Genomic DNA, 18,372 nt, shown 5'->3' with positions numbered 1-18,372 from the left:
TGCATGCTGATGCGTTACTGCTCGACGTCAGCTCGCGGGACCATCAGTTATTAGTTTTCCAAGGAGCTGAGAAGCTGTTCCTTAGAGTTTCTGTAAGTGTATCAAACTTGTATATTTTTTGTGCCTTCCCATTTCTTTTTATCCCTTATTTTCATCATACACTTCCCCCTCAATATTCACGGGTTCGGCACTCATGACTTTGATTGTTTGCGGTGTTTTCCCCCTCCCAGATTTACTTTTTTAAAAACTCTACAACTTATTTAGGACCAACTCTGACCCACTCCCTCCTCCCTTCTGCATCCAGGATCCTTCCACAACCTACTTAGGGCTTACTGATCCACCCCCTGGCTCCCTCCCGCCTCCCAGACCCATCTACCACTTATTTTTTAAAGCCTGATGGTTTAGCAGTGAAGCAGAGCAGAAGCAATCTTTGTATGCTCCTGCCCTGTACAGAGTCGCAAACAGAAATGGCAGTCATGAGTTCCCGCTGTAGTCTCGTTTCAAACTTTTGGGTTGTCTTCAGTTTTTTCCTATTTAACATTACTCAACCTTTGACCTTGTGTCAGTGATTTTTTCTTCTTCGATGTCCAAGGTTTCAAGCAGTACACTTGGTGCCACAGGACCATTTCAGGGATAGACTCACATAACTGATATGTCCAGTTCCTAGGTCTTGAACACTGAGAAATTTCCTTCATGCTGTGCTCTAAATTGCAGAAGAGGTCGCTTAAAGCCAGGAAGTTGCAGTACGAAAAACTTTTTTGTGTCAACTTCTTGTACATCGAGAATGTCTGGAGACACTGACGCTGACACTTAACAGCCAGCAATACCAGCATTGACACTGGCACTGACAACCCATTCCACTCTGCTTCGTTGTGCTGCCTTCCTTGGGGGAACCTTGTAAGAAAGCTAAGAAACATAAACATGTTTCCCCCAACAGGCATGCTTCGGCATCATCTCGGGCATCTTCGCCTTTAACGCACCGATACCAGATCACCATCACTGCAATTGGTGTCTGCTTTGAGGTAAATGGTAAACATCTTGGTCACCAATGCCTCAACATTTGACGCAGCCTGTGCTTACTGTACCCTTGACAACATCGATACTGGTACCATCTCTGCAAAATCATTTGGGAGTGCTGTTGCAGGAGGAGCTAGCTGAGATGCTGCAGCCACACATAGTGCAGATACCTGCTCCAATGTATCCGATCTCAGCCTATTCCGAGCAACGCCCAAAGATTCCATCGAGGGACCATTCTCGGACACCATACCATCAAGGATCCTGAACAAAATCTGGTATGTTATTTTAATATAAGATTTACAAGCTTACTAATTCAAGCAGCCAGAAATGTAGTTAATATTTCTCTTTTAATAGCTAAATGAAATTTGACATATTTACTTCTTCGATTCCTCAATAGCAAACATGCCTATCTAATTCATTTGAGCTAATTGATGAGAGGTCTGTAAGCAAGTCTTGAACAATGAGGTGATTGTGACTTGAGATGTGTAGGGAGGCAACTAGGATAGGATGGAGTGGACTTTGATGGTAACTCAGTAGTTGAGACATAAGGATAGTGCTAACTTCTTCAGTCTGTGTTTCAAAAAATGGCAAAGAAAGAGGAGATTAATATGCAAATTGTACGATGAAATATAAGTATTTTATATCCCATTCATTGCTGGTTTAATTATGAATTGATAATGAGTGTGACTGTTGGGCAGACTGTATGAACCATTCAGGTCTTTATCTGCTGTCATCTACTGTTACTATGTTCAAAAGTATAAGTAGCTTGCCTCCCCCTTTGAAGTAAAGGTTAAAAAAAAAAAAAAAAGCCCACAAACAAGCAAACAACCTAATCTTAATTTACTTCTACTAAATGAGAAAGAAACATGGAGTAGAGAGTTAAGTGAGAACTGAAAGCTGTGCAAAGAAATGCCAATAAAGGGAAATATAAGAGAAAGAAATGGAATCTGATAAAAGAAATTGGAAAGAATGAGGGTAAAGAGGAAATAGATAGAACTCAGGTTCAGGTGCTGGTATCGCCTTTTTCATGAAGAGATTCACCCAAAGTGGTTTACAATACATTGAATAGTAATCAGTTACTCTTATATTTTCCCTATGTTCCAGCAGGCTCACAATCTACCTGGGGCAATGGAAGATCAAGTGATTTGCCCAGAGTCACAAAGAGTAGGCTGTGATCAAACTCGCAAGCTCAGGGTGCTGAGGCAGCAGTTCTAACCACTAGACTACTTCCTTATATATCAGCAGTTCTAACCACTAGGCCACCTGCTCATATATATACTTTTAAAGCTATATTATTGTTTTTAAGATACTGAAAACATTTATTCCAAATATTTTAAATGAATATGTATCAAAGTACCACTTCTCTTGACCCATTTATTCTCTCATAAAATCTACCTTTTCATCCCTCTACATCTCTGCTAGAGAGCCACTCCAAAACACAGGAATCAGTACTATTTAATGGCCAGGAGATGCTACTACCCTGTTACATAGTGCTGCATGACTCAGACTCTGATATTCATTGGTACTTAACTGGATAGAGCTGCTGAATATCAGCTCTTGATTGCTGCAGGAGTGGTCTGAGATGGAATGGAGCAGACCTAGAAGTTATCTGGGTGCTGCCAGTATTCAGTGCTAGTAACTAACTGGACAAACAGGACTGCATATAATGCTGTCCTAACTGTGCCTAGTTAGTTTTCCCTAGTAATGGCACTGATTATCAACTAGACCTGAATAATGTCTGGTGACTCACAAAGACCCCGATATTCAATACTGGCAGCCAGATTAGGCATAATATTGAATAGCCAGTTCTCCATGGACAGGCAGGATTAACAACAGCCACACATGTGGGTGACATCACAGCTGACAGTACCAATTGGCCCTTGTCACAGAGCTCAGAAGACATTTAATAAGGCATCTGAGGAGGCACAGGCATTCCCCCCTCCTTACAGCAAGATTCAGATCTCTTCAATTATTTTTTAACTGCCACAGCAGTTGGTAGTTTCAACGCCATTGTTACCTTCATCTTTTCTCAACATTGAGTTTGTCTTTGCAGCCCTCCTCTTCGATTTGGATAAAATCCCTGATTTCAAAAAAATGCACCTCTTATACAAGCAAAATGTCTATTACAGTAATGTTGAATTTGTTTGGGCTTTTCTCATGACCTGGCTCATTGAGAACATTGTGCTCAAATGTCATCATGAGCCTCTAAATACAGACAGCAGTAGTTAAAGTTGCATTTTCAAGGAGCAGTCTCTACCTATACCAGAGGTAGTTCAACGCTCCAAGCACTCCTTCACTAACTTCTTTCCTCAGTTAAAGCCAGAAAGACTTTCAAAAGAGCTCTCAAAAATTCCTGCTGTCACCACTCCTAATACTTACTGTAAAGTGGCTCAACTAGCGATATCTTGCTATGCTCATAAGCAAGCTGTTTTAGGCTGTGCACACTGTTCCTTCATCCACCCCCATTACCAGTTTTATCAGCCAACTGTTGATGCCAACATCACAGTGCCTCAAGACATTTTTAATGCCGAAGCACGTCGGACAGGCACCACAGCTCGGACTCCCCTCAACATCGCACTTCTCCCAGCTCCTGATGTGAACATCACTAGCGCTGAAGTCCTGTTTCTAACCGCCAGTCTCACCAGCATTCTCCTTCATCTCGCAAGCATAGACATCACAATGTTGGTGATTCTCTTAGTCAGGATGGTTCCTCATCTCCACCTTCAGGACTTAGCCTTGATCCAAACGTTGTGCTTTCTCCTTCTCTTAAGAGGAGAAAATATCTAGCTAAGCTAAAGCACATCTCATCTTTACTGCTGCACTGTCAATTCGCCAGTATCTCTTCTCAACCTAAAATCACTGAAAAAGTTTGTACACCACCTTAGCCGCCTCCTATTTTTACTGAGCTTTGGAGGCAGCTTTTCATCACAATATGGATTACAATCTTCTACTTGATTGGATAAATGTATTTTGACTATTTTGTTATCTTTTCCAAACTACAGGTCCTTCAGGTGTATTTATTTATTTATTTTATTTATTCAATTTTCTATACCGTTCTCCCAGGGGAGCTCAGAATGGTTTACATGCATTTATTCAGGTACTCAAGCAGTTTTCCCTCTCTGTCCCAGTGTGCTCACAATCTATCTATCGTACCTGGGGCAATGGGGGGATTAAGTAACTTGCCCAGGGTCACAAGGAGCAGCATGGGTTTGAACCCACAACCTCAGGGTGCTGAGGCTGTAGCTTTAACCACTGCGCCACACTCTCCCCTATTTGTTTAGTAAATTGCTACTGGCAAGGAATTGAGGGGTGATGTTTTTATTTTTTTTATATGATTGTTGGATATTCCTTGATATTGTTTCAGCTTTCTTTTATTGTTATTCATGTTGAATTGAAAGGTAAATGGCAGAATATAAATAAACTTATGTTATTACCCTCACACCTTCTAAAGATGCTCCACAGCCTCCAAGCCAGACCCAAGCAGAAGCTTTTGCTCTTCCGCTTCCTGTAATGTTTACATCATCTGCAATTGACTTTTACCACAACTGACAAACCTGAATCAAGAAGTAAATATTTAAGAGCTCTTAAATACCTGGAAGCTCCAAAATCCTTGGTAGATCTGCCTATCCATGAACATCTTTTGGAGCAACAAGCCTTAATCTGGCAAGAGCTTCTTACAACACTTCTAGAGAGAATTGAAATCAAATACAAAATTTGGCAGGTGCTTGATCACAACAAACTTTAGTTATCCCACCATCCTTCAGTAGTAGTTGAATCTGCTCTTAAACAGTCCAAACATTCATGCTCTTGTTCAACCACTTCACCTGGTGAAAATCACAATCTTCTTGATAACAACAGGAAAAAAATATTTCCAAAATTCTATGCTTGCAGCTAGAATTGCAGCCCATCAATTTCTAATTTCTCAAGATCTGTATGAAATCATTGACAAAATTAACCAATTCAACTTGCTCCAAGCAGTTGTTCAGGATTTGCATAAATGCACAAAGTACCTTATAAGATCTTCATTGATTCTTATGAAACAGCTTCCAGAGTTGCAATAGCAGTTCATAGGATTGCTTGACTTGGTGTTTCTGGGATCAGAGAAGGCATTTATGAGAATCTCTTTTCAAAAATTAAAGAAAATACACCTCTTTGCAAATCTTAGCCATTGATAATACTGAGCTACCTTACTCCTCTTTGAATAGACCCTATTCATACCATCAAAATAACAGATTAAACCAGTTTTTCAAGAAATATAATCAATCTAAATAACTTTATAACAAGTCTTGCTATCAAAGGCAAACTTCCAACCAGTCGGAAAAATGGCCCATCCAGTCTGCCCATCCGCAGTAACTTTTATCTCTTCCTCTCTCTTAAGAGATCCCATGTGCCTATCCCAGGCTTTTTTGAAATTAGACTCAGTCTCTGTCTCCACCACCTCTACCGGGAGACTGTTCCACGCATCTACCACCCTTTCTGTAAAAAAAAGTATTTTCTTAGATTACTCCTAAGCCTATCACCTATCACTTCATCCTATGCCCTCTTATTCCAGAGCTTCCTTTCAAATGAAAGAGACACGACTCATGTGCATTTACATCACATAGGTATTAAAACATCTCTATCATATCTCCCCTCTCCTACCTTTCCGCCAAAGTATACAGATTGAGATCTGATTATTATTTTTTTTAAAATAATTTTTATTGATAATGCAGCCAACATCAAAACAGGAAAACAGAAGCCACATCACAAATAATAAGCAATAAGATAACAAACTATCCAGGGAGGATAACAGAAAGAAACAACCACTTGGGAGAAGAAATAAAATATTAACAAATGCAGTGTTCACATAATACAAAAGTGCATCGTCACAGCTGTTCCCCCATAAAGGGGAATGGAGTAGATGCACTAAGAGGGCATCCTCCTAGAGAACAAGCCATAGCTGCACTAACCTTTTATTGCACTCACTACCACAACCATGCCAACAGACACACAAAAGCCAGCAATACATACCATACTAACCACACCAAATAGGCCCCAACAAACCCCCCATAGACATCCCGACCATATACCTACCATTCACACTAGCTTGAGAGCAGAGAGACAGCCACAGGCTCCATAGATCCAGCACAGCAAAAATCACGGCGAGGCAGAGGAAACAGCCGCCTCAGCCTCTATCTGGAATGCCTTCCACAGTGAAATATAAAAATGTTTGTCGCTGGAAAGGGCAGAATGATAGGTGCGAATCTCATAGGAAGCGACCTCCTAAATCCTTTCTAACCACTGCGGGAAAGATGCAGGTGTCGAATCCACCCAATGCTGTAGCAAGAGCTTTTTTACCAACAGGAGCACAGTATATAAAAACTTCCGATGTGGGAGAGCAAATCCCCCCTGGAGAAGCTTCCTCTGATCCCCCAACAGCAACAACCCATAATCCCTTGGCACCCGTCGCCCCACCAACCCATCAAGGAAGGGTAGAACGTGGAGCCAAACCGCTACATGAGGGCATTCCAGAAACATATAGACCAAAGTTCCCGTAGACTTCAGACAATGGGAGAAGATGGCATCATCCCACAAACCCATTACCCTACCCCGAGCTCTTGAGATAATAAGCCCTGTGCAAGATTTTAAATTACATTTCTGTAAGGTCCATAGAGCCCACTAGAAGAGAGATATTAGCAAAAGGTCCAAAAATTAGGCTCAGGTGTAGTCAATGAGATCTTTAAGTCTGTCCCAATACACCTTATGACAAAGACCACGCACCATTTTAGTAGCCTTCTCCTGGACTGACTCCATCCTTTTTATATCTTTTTGAAGGTACGATCTCCAGAATTGTACACAATATTCTAAATGAGATTTCATCAGTTTTATACAGGGTCATAAATGCCTCCTTTTTCCTACTGGCCATACCTCTTCTTATGCACCCTAGCATCTTTCTAGCTTTCACTGTCACCGTTTCAACCTGTTTGGCCACCTTAAGATCATCACATATAATCACACCCAAGTCCTGCTCTTGTGTCGTGCACATAGATTCTTCACCCCTTAAACTGTACCGTTCCCTCGTGTTTTTGCAACCCAAATGCATGACCTTGCATTTCTTAACATTAAATTTTAGCTGCCAAATTTCAGACCATTCTTCAAGCTTTGCCAAGCCTTTCTTCATGTTCTTCACACCATCCTGGGTGTCTATTGCAGATTTTGGTATCATCCGCAAAGAGGCAAATCTTACCTGACAGCCCTGCAGCAATATTGTTTATAAAAATGTTAAAAAGAACAGAATCTTAAGGCACACCACTGGTAACATCCCTTTCCTCAGAGTGATCTCCATTGTCAAACGCTTTCTGGAAGTCCAAGTATATTATGTCCACCGGTTCTCCGCTATCAATTTGTTTGTTCACGGCCTCAAAAAATTGAAGTAAATTCGTCAAACATGATTTCCCTTTCCTGAAGCCATGTTGACTGGCTCTTATCAGGTCGTGTGTATCCAAGTGCCGGACTATGCTATCTTTAATCTGTACTTCAACCATCTTTCCAGGGACAGACGTAAGACTCACAGGTCTGTAGTTGCCCGGTTCTCCTCTTGATCCTTTTTTGAAAATTGGCGTGACGTTCGCTATCTTCCAATCTTCCGGTATCTGTCCAGTTCTAATTGACAGGTTGGCAAGTTTTTGCAAAAGCTCTCCGATTTCAACCTTCAGTTCTTTTAAGACTCTCGGGTGAATTCCATCAGGTCCAGTGGATTTATCGCTTTTAAGATTATCGATCTGGTAGTATATCTGGTCCAAGTCCACTTCTACTGTGGTGAGACTATTACTCCTTTGAACACTTTCACTGCTTCTGGTATTGTTGCGGTGTTCTCCTTCGTAAAGACATATGCAAAGAAGGAATTTAGTCTGACTGCAATTTGTTTGTCTTCCTTGATGTACCCTTTTCTTCCCTGGTCATCCAGCGGTCCCACCACCTCTTTTGCAGGTTTTTTTTCTTTTAAATATCTAAAGAAGGGCTTGAAATTTGTGGCCTCTTGCGCTATTTTCTTCTCATAGTCCTTTTTGGCATCCCTCACTGCCTTGTGACATTTCTTCTGATCATTTTTGTGTTTGTTCCAAGTTTCAGTTATTTTCGTGCGTTTCCATTTTTTAAAAGAGTCCTTTTCTTTTATGTCTTCCTTCACCTCTCTAGTAAGCTATGCCGGTTCTCCTTTGCCTTTAGTTTTCCTTTCTTTGAAAATCCGCGGAATGTAGAGATTTTGTGCTTCCGTGCTAGAGGAGCAACAGACTGTTGAATGAGCAATGAGCCCTTTTGAGTTTCCACTGGTGAATTATTAAGCCCTATCATTACCCTTGAAGAAGCCTCATGGTGAGAAACGGACAGGGCCTCCGTCGGGTTACTAAGATAAGTGCTTATTGATATTTTTTTGGATAAGCCAGTTAAAAATCTTGAATATACAATTGCTGGTTTTTCAATGCTCATTGGTAAGAAGAAAGTTGAGATAATGAAAAGTCAATCACAAAAATAATATAAAACTATCATATAAAATTAAGATTATTAATGAATTATTAAAATTAAAAATTCAATGGTTTTTGACCTATGATGATACCCAACCCCAATATGATTGTGACTTATTGATTGCATTCTTGGGGTATTTTGAGGTCTTTTTTTCCCTTGATTTAAATCGCATTATATACACTATTGGTGTTCCATCACATTTGATTAATTTCAACATTTATATTTTTGGACACTATTTGGTTTCCAATCATCTCATTCACCTCTTCTTCATTTCCAATATCTCAAAATCCTGTTGTCTCTTGTTTTTTGAGAGATCCTTTTAAACATTAAACCACCTTTTCAAAAAACAATTTTGCATTGGGTTCATAATCTTGTCCTCCATTTGAATATCTCCATACAACGGACTTAAAATTCCTCACGTGGTAAACTTTGTTTCTGATTACTATAACTTCAGCCAAACGAATCTTCTACAATCTCTAGTGTATTGCCATCCTTACCTACAATTTCTGTCTAGTAGAGTTCTCCTAAGGAAGCATTCCAAGATTTTACCAAAAACGGTATCTCTCTCCTATTATTTTACCAATACTATCTCCTCCTCCACATTCTACAATATAATAATCAGCTCTGCACACCTTGGACTGTGAGTAAACTCTCCATATATATCTGGAGATGGTTAATAAACCTAATTGTCCTTTTCACCTCTTTCTCTCAATCCAAATAAACCAGGTTTTCCTGTCTCAAAAAAACTCTTTCAAACTAGCTGATTACATTTCTTATTATACCGGTCCTATTCTGTTCACAGTCCTCCAAGAGTGACTGCTCATAGACTCAGAGCAATGTCTACTTCATTGGCATAATTACGTTCTGTTTCTTGATAGTCCTTTGTCAAGCAGTTACTTGGTCTTTTCCTCATAGGTTTGCTAAATATTATTGTATTGATCAACCTTTTTCTACTGATCATTTGCTAATGCTATAATAAGTTCTGTTGCTGTTTTAAGACTTAAGCTCAACTTCTCCATCATATTTTTTTCAAGTTGCATACTTATATTTCTTTACTGTAACAAACATGTATGGCAGCTGTTATTCCTGCTTGTCCATGGAGAAAAAGCATTGTTGCAGCTTGTAATGGATGTTCTCTGTGGACAGCAGGATGCAACAGCTATACAATCCTGCCCTATCTTTCCCACAGTTGAAATCAGATTTATAATATAACTGAAAGGATTAGAATCTTGTCTTCAGGTAGGAACTCCTACTCATGCTCGGAAGTCTTGTTATAGGTCCTCTGAACTCTGTAGCAAGTGCTTTTCGGCACTGTCAGCTGTGATGTCACCCATATGTGTGGCTGTTGTATCCTGTTGTCCATGGAGAACAGCTGTTACAGGTGTGCACCAATGTTGTCTAATTCAGCCACCATTTTAAAATGTTGACTATTGCAGACTAAATATTGTCCTGGTAGTGTTTTGCTCTTGGAATGCTCAGTTAGTGATTCTAACATAGAGGCCATAAAGCCCATCAAGACTGCCTATTCATACCATCTAATATCACTTCCTCCCCTTTAGAGATCTTATGTGCTTGTCTCATGCTTTTTTGAATTCAGATAGTCTTTGTCTCTGCCTCCTGAATTCAAGAAATCATAGGATTTGTAAGGGAGAGGAAGGGATATTTAGGTGATGGGATAAGCAGACTTGATGGTCTTTATTCTGGGCCATGAAATATTATGTCTAAAATATTGTCAATGAGATAGTATCCAGTACATTTCATTTTTCTTAGTGATTATACAGTGAAATCCCCATGATTTTCCTTTTAAATATTCTTTTCTTGTCTAGTAACACTTTCATGGTGCTTTTAGGTCTATGTGCGGTTAAGGCCATTCTTCAGAGAATTCCTTGAACGCATGTCTCAGCTCTATGAGGTAAAAATACTCTTGATTTATTTTACTTCAAATGCAGTGCATTTCTATTTTGGAGAGGGGTTTAATCACATCAGGAAGATAAGGGGGGAAAGCTTTGTGTTGTCTATAAAAATCATTTATCTTCATTTTCTAAACTTACATTATAAATCACTTTTTTTTTAAATTGATTTATAAATTGTACAAAAAGAATATCAGAACTAGAGAATCTGGGGGAAGTTTTGAACTTTTAAAAACTGTGGAAAATGTCATTCTTCGAAGACAGGCAGTATATTCTCATATGTGGGTGATGTAATCCACAGAACCTGACATGAACTGTCACTTTAAAACTACCCATACCACGCTTTGCTAGTACCTTGCTGCCCTAGATCAGCTCATGGGACCATAAGTTTTCTGCGGAGCTGAGAAACTGTGATTTAGAGTATCTCTAAGTATGTCAAACTTAGAATCATTTTGTGCCTTCCTGTTTGATTTTAAAAAATGTATTTTTTCATCAACTTTGCATTTTGGGCTTCAGGCTCTTTACAGGCTGGGAGCATCAACATTTTTTCGATATTACACCTACTCAACCTCCCTGGATCATTGTGTCCTTTGACTTCATGTTGGTGGTTTTTCCATCGATGTTCAAGACTCCTAGCTGCTTCAAGCGGTGAACTTGATGCTATAGGACCATTTCAGGTAAAGACCCACATAATTAGTGCGACCAGTGTGTAGGTCCTATTCATTGAGATATTTCCTGCACGCTCTGCTCTCGTCTGCAGAAGAGGTTGCTTAAAGCCAGAAAGTTGCAATTTGAGAAACTTTTCGGTTCATCTTTGGGTACATTGACTATGGTTGGAGACTCTAATGCGAACACACAACCTCGTACTACTCCTGCATCGACACTAGCACCAACAGCATTGACAATTCATTCCACCTCTTCATTGTCGGTGTTTCCATCATCAGGGGAACCTTGTAAGAAAGCTAAAACGCATAAACATGTCTCCCCCTCGAAGCATGCATCGACATAATCTCAAGTGTCATCACCATTGACGCACTCTATGTCAACGCACCGATGTCTGATCGCTTTCTCTACAGTTGTGTCACCTCTGAGATGTGCTTCGACATTGTTTCCAGTGCCTGGACACCCAACACAGCCAGCACCTATTGTGCCCTTGTCAATATTGGTAATGGTGCCGTGCCTGCAAAAACAGCTTTCAGCACTGTTGCAGATGGAACTGACTGGTATGCTGCAGTCACATCTTGTGCAAATTCCTGCATCAACACACCCAATCTCAGCCCAGTTCGAGCACCACCCACAAACTCCGTCGAGGCAACGTTCTTGGACACTGGGATGGCGAGCATCTAAATCGAGATGCATCCTATTCTAGCAAACAGAGTTAACCAATCTCACCTCAACATTCATCATCACATTCTTGGCGCTCTCCTCAACAATCCACATCTGCAGTGACTCCAAATTTGATCTCTCAAGCTTCTCAGATTAAAGGCCTATAGCTGAAATCCCAATACTAATCAAGCTTCTTGAAAAGCACATCAACAAACAGCTTTCCACCTACATTGAAGAGCACTCCTGTCTCCATCCCATTCAATTTGGATTCCACTAAAATCATAGCACAGATGTCCTTTTGTTGATCTTAAGAACATAAGCAGTACCTCCGCCGGGTCAGACCATAGGTCCATCATGCCCAGCAGTCCGCTCCCACGGCGGCCCAAACAGGTCACGACCTGTCTGAATCACCAGAAGGGGCCCCCTTGCCACCTTGGTTTCCCATTTGAAGTCCTATCTTCCCATCGAAGTCCTAACCCTCCGGTCTTGCACATGCACGACCTGGTCGGGTTTCTATACTTATTTCCTGGATACTTCTCTCAGTATCCCACGATCCCTTTATCCCTCAGGAATCCGTCCAATCCCTGTTTGAATCCCTGTACCGTACTCTGCCTGACCACTTCCTCCGGTAGCGCATTCCAAGTGTCCACGACCCTTTGGGTGAAAAAAAAACTTCCTTGCATTTGTTTTGAACCTATCTCCCTTCAGTTTCTCCGAATGCCCCCTCATACCTGTTGTCCCCTTCAGTCTGACGAATCTGTCCCTATCCACCCTCTCTATGCCCCTCATGATCTTGATTCTATAAAAAGCTGGACGCCTATCGCATGGCGCTTAGCAGTGCCTAACGCCTAAGTGGGTGTTTTTATGGGCAGAGTGTAACTTAGGTGCTACTAAGCACAATTCTTCAAAAACTTAGGTGCTTGAAATGTAGGCCTTTAAAACCCTGGTCTAGATTCAGGCGCCTGAGTTTTTAAGTCGGCACTCCTACGTGCGATTCTGCAAACAGCGCCTAAGCATGCTTGACGTGCAGCTGGCTCCTTTTCTGGGCATTGTTTACTGAATCCGGACCTAAGTTCGTAGCCCTAGACTAGAGTTCAGAGGAATAATATGGAAGAAAAAAAAAACCATCCCCCCTCCCCCCCTTTTAAAAAAGGTCTCTATCATATCTCCCCTGAGCCTCCTTTTTTCCAGAGAGAAGAGCCCCAGCCTATCCAACCTCTCGGCGTATGGGCAGTGTTCCAGCCCTCTTACCAGTTTCGTTGCTCTCCTTTGGACTCTCTCAAGTACCGCCATGTCCTTCTTGAGGTATGGTGATCAATACTGAACGCAGTATTCCAGATGTGGACGCACCATCGCTCGATACAATGGCATGATGACTTCCCGCGTCCTGGTTGTGATGCCCCTCTTTATGATGCCCAGCATCCTGTTGGCTTTTCTTAACCACCAAAATCAAGCAATACTTGAGTGCTGCCCACCAGGCGATCCTTCGTCGATTTGACATATCCACCACCTTCAACTTGGTTGAGCGCCAACTATTACTAGCCAGACTCAATGAACTAGGTTTTTTAGGAACCATCCTGAGCTGGTTCAAAGACTTCCTACTGCAACAAGCTGTGTGGGATCCATGACAGCCCTGAAATGGAAACAGATAGAGAGAACAGACCAAGTGTGGCACCTCAATAATATTCTCCCACTCTGTCCTGCCCTCTCTCACTAAGAGATCCTCATCTCCATGCCCGGATACCCTTATCGGATGGACATGATGAGTCTTAGCCTCAGGCTTAATTTCCACTGCCACTGGCTGAAGAATTGGCCTGGTCACATCCCTCTGGTCACACTTTCTGGGTTTGCCGCAACACCACCTCTTGGGCACTGGTCCTCTCGGTCAGCCACCTTTAAGACTCCTGTGGTTCAAAGACAAAGTTGCATAGAGCTGTTAACATATACTCAGTCCAGTTGTCTCAAAAATCTTAAAGCACAAGGTCATACGGAGGCAGTAAATCCCACGAAGTGACACCACTAAATATGTGACAGGGGATGTTTAGTCGGTCACGTGGTAACCTGCCAGGGTGCCCTGTCTAAATGGACAGGTATGTGACGTTATTAAAAAGGAACAGTCTCTCCCATGCCCACTGTTATGCAAAACTTAAGAGTCTGTAACGTTGGCAGCTTTTCTATCTGTGCACAAACAACCAGTCTTCACTCTCAGATAAAATAGCTTCACTTTAATAATTGAATCACAGTTCTGTTATCAATCCATGTCAAATGGCCCAACCGTATGCAAAAGAAAAAAAAAACATTCAAACATAAATTTTTCTTTTTTAATCCACAAAGCTGTGGCTAAATGGAACAGTCCTGCCCTTAAAGCAAGAGCACAGTTAAGCATTCAAAAAAGTTTGCAAAACTCCAGCAGTTCAACTGTTAATAGTCCCACATTGATAGGGTTACTAGATGTCCGGATTTACCCGGATTTGTCCTCTTTTTAGAGGACATGTCCAGACAACTTTTCAAAAATCGGCACTTAATCCAGGTTTTGAAAAGCTTCCAACTCAGGACATCGTCAGGAGGGCATCTGTGCATGTGTGGATGCAACACGGTGATGTCACGTGCATGCTTGTGACATCATCACGTAACACCTGTTCATGCACAGATACCCTCCTAAAGCGACTCTGAGCACTTGAGGGGGCAGAGCTGGGGGTGAGGCTGGGATGGAACAGGTCTTGGCATGGGTGGGGCTGGGTGGAACTGGGCAGGCCTGAGAGTGGAGCCATGGGTCTGGATTTTACTAGCATAAAATCTGGTAACCCTACGCATTGAGGTATTTGCTCAGGGAAAAAGAAAACTCCTATTAGAGCACATGCCTTTCAATCCAAACACAGAAACACACTTTTCTTCACAACACTCTTCCTTGCTATCCAGGTTCTGATTTAAACTGGACTGGTAATGAGCTTCTATTACCAGGCAGTCTAGGGGGAGAAGTTTAACTCTACGGTGAATTCCTCCCTCCCAATACTGTAATGCAATAGAAGTACAAACAGCAAAGCTACTTTCCCATAATATCACCAGACTGTGTTCAATTCACCTCTCTTAGTGTCTTCAATATCCAAGAACAGAGTTGTAAAAAGGGTTTCAGGGGAAAAAAAACCCAACCCCAGAAGGAAAAATAAACCCAAACACACTGGTCTGCTCCATGCATGTAACTCAAACAGGAAATCAACAAACTTTCCCATGTGTGGCAAGGAAAAGGGAAAAAAAACCATTGCTACAACCCAAAATGGAAGTTCAAACACAGTCTGACCTGAAAATAGTCGTATATCTGTGCTCTCCCCTGACAAGAGTTCTGAGGAAAAGGAACTTTCCCACTTTATTTCTGGGTCCTCTGTTTCTGGGTTTCTCTTAAGGCTGCTTCTTCAGGAATTTCATCCTCAGCCATTTCCTTGTCACTGGAACCATGCTTCTCTGCCTTTCTACTCACTCGGCTTCTTTCTAGCTCCACCCTGTGACTCCTCCTTCTGTTCTAGCTGGGGAAAAGGGCTCTGCACTAGCTCGCTCCATCCTCCTGGAAGCATCTGTCAGATTCTTAAAGGAGCCTCTACCCATTAGCTGGGGTTCTCTGATGAGGCTTCTTAAAGGCACAGTATTTAAACTCTTCATTCTGAGCTGTTTTCCTCTTCCTTTCTGAAGTGGCCAAAGCTTACCACAGGGGTAGGATTCAGGAACTGACTGTCATGTGACTTGAGTTTAGAGGGGCACAGCACAGGGTCCCTGTCACAGTCTTTATTGTTGGAGAAGTATCTCCTGCCACGGAACAACGACTTGATCCTTGATGCACAGTCAACACTCTACTTGGTGCACACTCCCTGATTCACCTAATAGGGAGTACTTTGAGGAGTCTGACTCAGATACCTCCACTCAGGTGAGTAGTTGCCAGAATACTCAGCAGAGGAGTCCTAGAGCATACATAAGAACATAAGCATTGCCTCTGCCGAGTCAGATCATAGGTCCATCACGCCCAGCAGTCCACTCCTGCGGCGGCCCTCCAGGTCAATGACCTGTAGTGATCTATTACTCATTATACCCCTGGATCCCCTTTCCCTTCAGGAACTCGTCCAATCCCTTTTTGAAACCCAAAATCGTACTCTGCTCAACCACCTCCTCTGGAAGCGCATTCCAAGTGTCCACCACCCTCTGGGTGAAGAAGAACTTCCTAGCATTTGTTCTAAATCTATCTCCCCTCAATTTTTTTGAGTGCCCTCTAGTTTTTGTTGCCCCTGCCAGTCTGAAGAATCTGTCTCTCTCTACCTTCACCATACTCTTCATGATCTTATAAGTTTCTATCATATCCCCTCTAAGTCTCCGCTTTTCCAGGGGAAAGAGCCCCAGCTTCTCCAGCCTCTCAGCATACGAGAGGTTTTCCATGCCCTTTATCATTTTTCTTGCTCTTCTCTGGACCCTCTCTAGTATCACCATATCTTTCTTTAGGTACGGCGACCAGTACTGGACGCAGTATTCCAGATGCGGTTGCACCATTGCCCTGTACAGCGGGAGGATAACTTCCTTGGTTCTGGTAGTGATGCCTTTTTTGATAATGCCCAACATTCTGTTCGACTTTTTTGAGGCCGCTGCGCATTGTGCTGCCGGTTTCATTGTTTTATCCACCAAAATCCCCGTCCTTTTCTAGGTTGCCTTTTCCCAATGTCATCCCCACCCCCCCCATGTCATCCTCCCCTTTTCCCAATGTCATCCCCCCCCCATTGTGTAATTATACATACTTAAGAACATAAGAATTGCTGCTGCTAGGTCAGACCAGGTCCATTCTGCCCAGCAGTCCACTTACGCGGCGGCCCCGAGGTCAAGATCAGTGCTCCAAATGAGTCGCTTCACCAGTTTAACATGAACTTGTCCAACTTTGTCTGATCCTTCTTCCCCTCCTCAGCATCAAACATTTCCACCAGAGAGTATATCTTTCACTGGCTTCATAAGACAATGGAAACGGAGGAGGAAATTCATTTTGAAGTTTTCAAACTCCTTGATTTTTAAACTCTCCTACCAGTCCAAGAAGCTCCTAGAAAAATATTCACAATGTACAGACCTCAACTTCAGTACCAGTCAGTATTTGTAGAATATGTCCTCAAGTGCTCACACAGCTAACAATCTTAAATACTTACATACCATACCTTTCCTTCTATACGGCAAGTTTCAACAAGGATTCAGTGTGGTTTTCAACAAGATTTCTAATCGGTGGTCTTGAACAATTATAGGTCTGAAGAAATAGAAATGGCTTTGCATTTTAAATTATAGGTTTGACGAGATGAGTCTTCCGAACTGAGAAGCCAGAAAATTAGACTCTTTTAGTAAGTGCATATTCTTGTCATCTATGCTCCTTAACAAAATTATGTACCTGTTTTACATATCCATTTATTTTAAATCTTTGCTAAAACAATTGTCAGACTTTGAGGAATTCCTTCCCTCAGACAATTTAAAACAGTTTCAGCAATTATCTAAAGACTTGTTGACTACTAGAAAGTTCATGAATAGAACAATTTTGATGCCTTTGATGTTTCTTCTCTAATATCTGCTATAGCCATTGCAATGTGCAGATTTGCTTGGCTTTGAATCAGAGATCTGGAAACTTCAGTTCAGGAGTGCATTTCCAATGGTACCTTGCAAGGGAGATGACATGTTTGGAGAAAAAATTGAGGAAGCTGCATATAAGATTAAAAAACACACATAACAACTTTTATCTAAACCACAGACCTCTCAATCTTCTTCATCTTCTAGAAGATAATCTACCTCATTCAGATGTTCATATTATTGCAACACTGAACATCTTTATAATCATCCTTCTTCCTTCTTTTCTAGACCTAAGAACATAAGAATTGCCACTGCTGGGTCAGACCAGTGGTCCATCGTGCCCAGCAGTCCGCTCACATGGCGGCCCTTAGGTCAAAGACCAGTGCCATAACTGAGACTAGTCTTACCTTTGTACGTTTTGGTTCAGCAGGAACTTGTCTTTGTCTTGAATCCTTGGAGGTGTTTTCCCCTATAACAGCCTCCGGAAAAGCGTTCCAGTTTTCTTCCTCTCTGGGTGAAGAAGAACTTCCTTACATTTGTACGGAATCTATCCCCTTTTAACTTTAAAAACTGCCTTCTCGTTTTCTCTACCTTTGAGAGGATAAACAACCTGTCTTTATCTACTAAATCTATTCCCTTCATTATCTTGAATGTTTTGATTATGTCCCCTCTGTCTCCTCTTTTCAAGGGAGAAGAGGCCCAGTTTTCTCTAATCCCTCACTGTACAGCAACTCCTACAGCCCCTTAACCATTTTAGTTGCTCTTCTCTGGACCCTTTCGAGTAATACTGTGTCCTTCTTCATGTACAGTGACCAGTGCTGGCCGCAGTATTCCAGGTGAGGGCATACCATGGCCCGATACAGTGGCATGATAACCTTCTCCGATCTGTTTGTGATCCACTTCTTAATCTTCCTAGCATTCTGTTTTCCCTTTTCGCCACCACTGCGCATTGCATGGATGGCTTCATTGACTTGTCGACCAGTACTCCCACATCTCTTTCCTGGGGGGGAGGGGGTCTCCAAGTAATGCACCGGACATCCTG

General features: G+C 41.9%; 1 protein-coding gene across 4 annotated transcripts in view; it reads left to right on the top strand.

Moving 5' to 3' along the window:
* The window catches only part of CTDSPL2 (CTD small phosphatase like 2), a 202,553-nt gene that overhangs the window by 110,014 nt on the left and 74,167 nt on the right, over nucleotides 1–18,372 (top strand). For 3 of the 4 annotated variants that reach the window (XM_033920362.1, XM_033920361.1, XM_033920363.1), the window contains one exon: nucleotides 10,370–10,432. The exons of the other annotated variant lie outside the window; for it this stretch is intronic. In XM_033920362.1, the coding sequence (XP_033776253.1) occupies nucleotides 10,370–10,432 (63 nt within the window). The remainder of the gene's footprint in view (nucleotides 1–10,369; nucleotides 10,433–18,372) is intronic. 4 annotated transcript variants of the gene reach the window in all.

This window comes from Geotrypetes seraphini, chromosome 14 (genome assembly GCF_902459505.1).
Source record: "Geotrypetes seraphini chromosome 14, aGeoSer1.1, whole genome shotgun sequence".
NCBI classification, from domain to species: Eukaryota; Metazoa; Chordata; class Amphibia; order Gymnophiona; family Dermophiidae; genus Geotrypetes; species Geotrypetes seraphini.
Note: the sequence above shows the minus strand (reverse complement) of the source record. Positions and strands in the feature narration are given on the sequence as shown.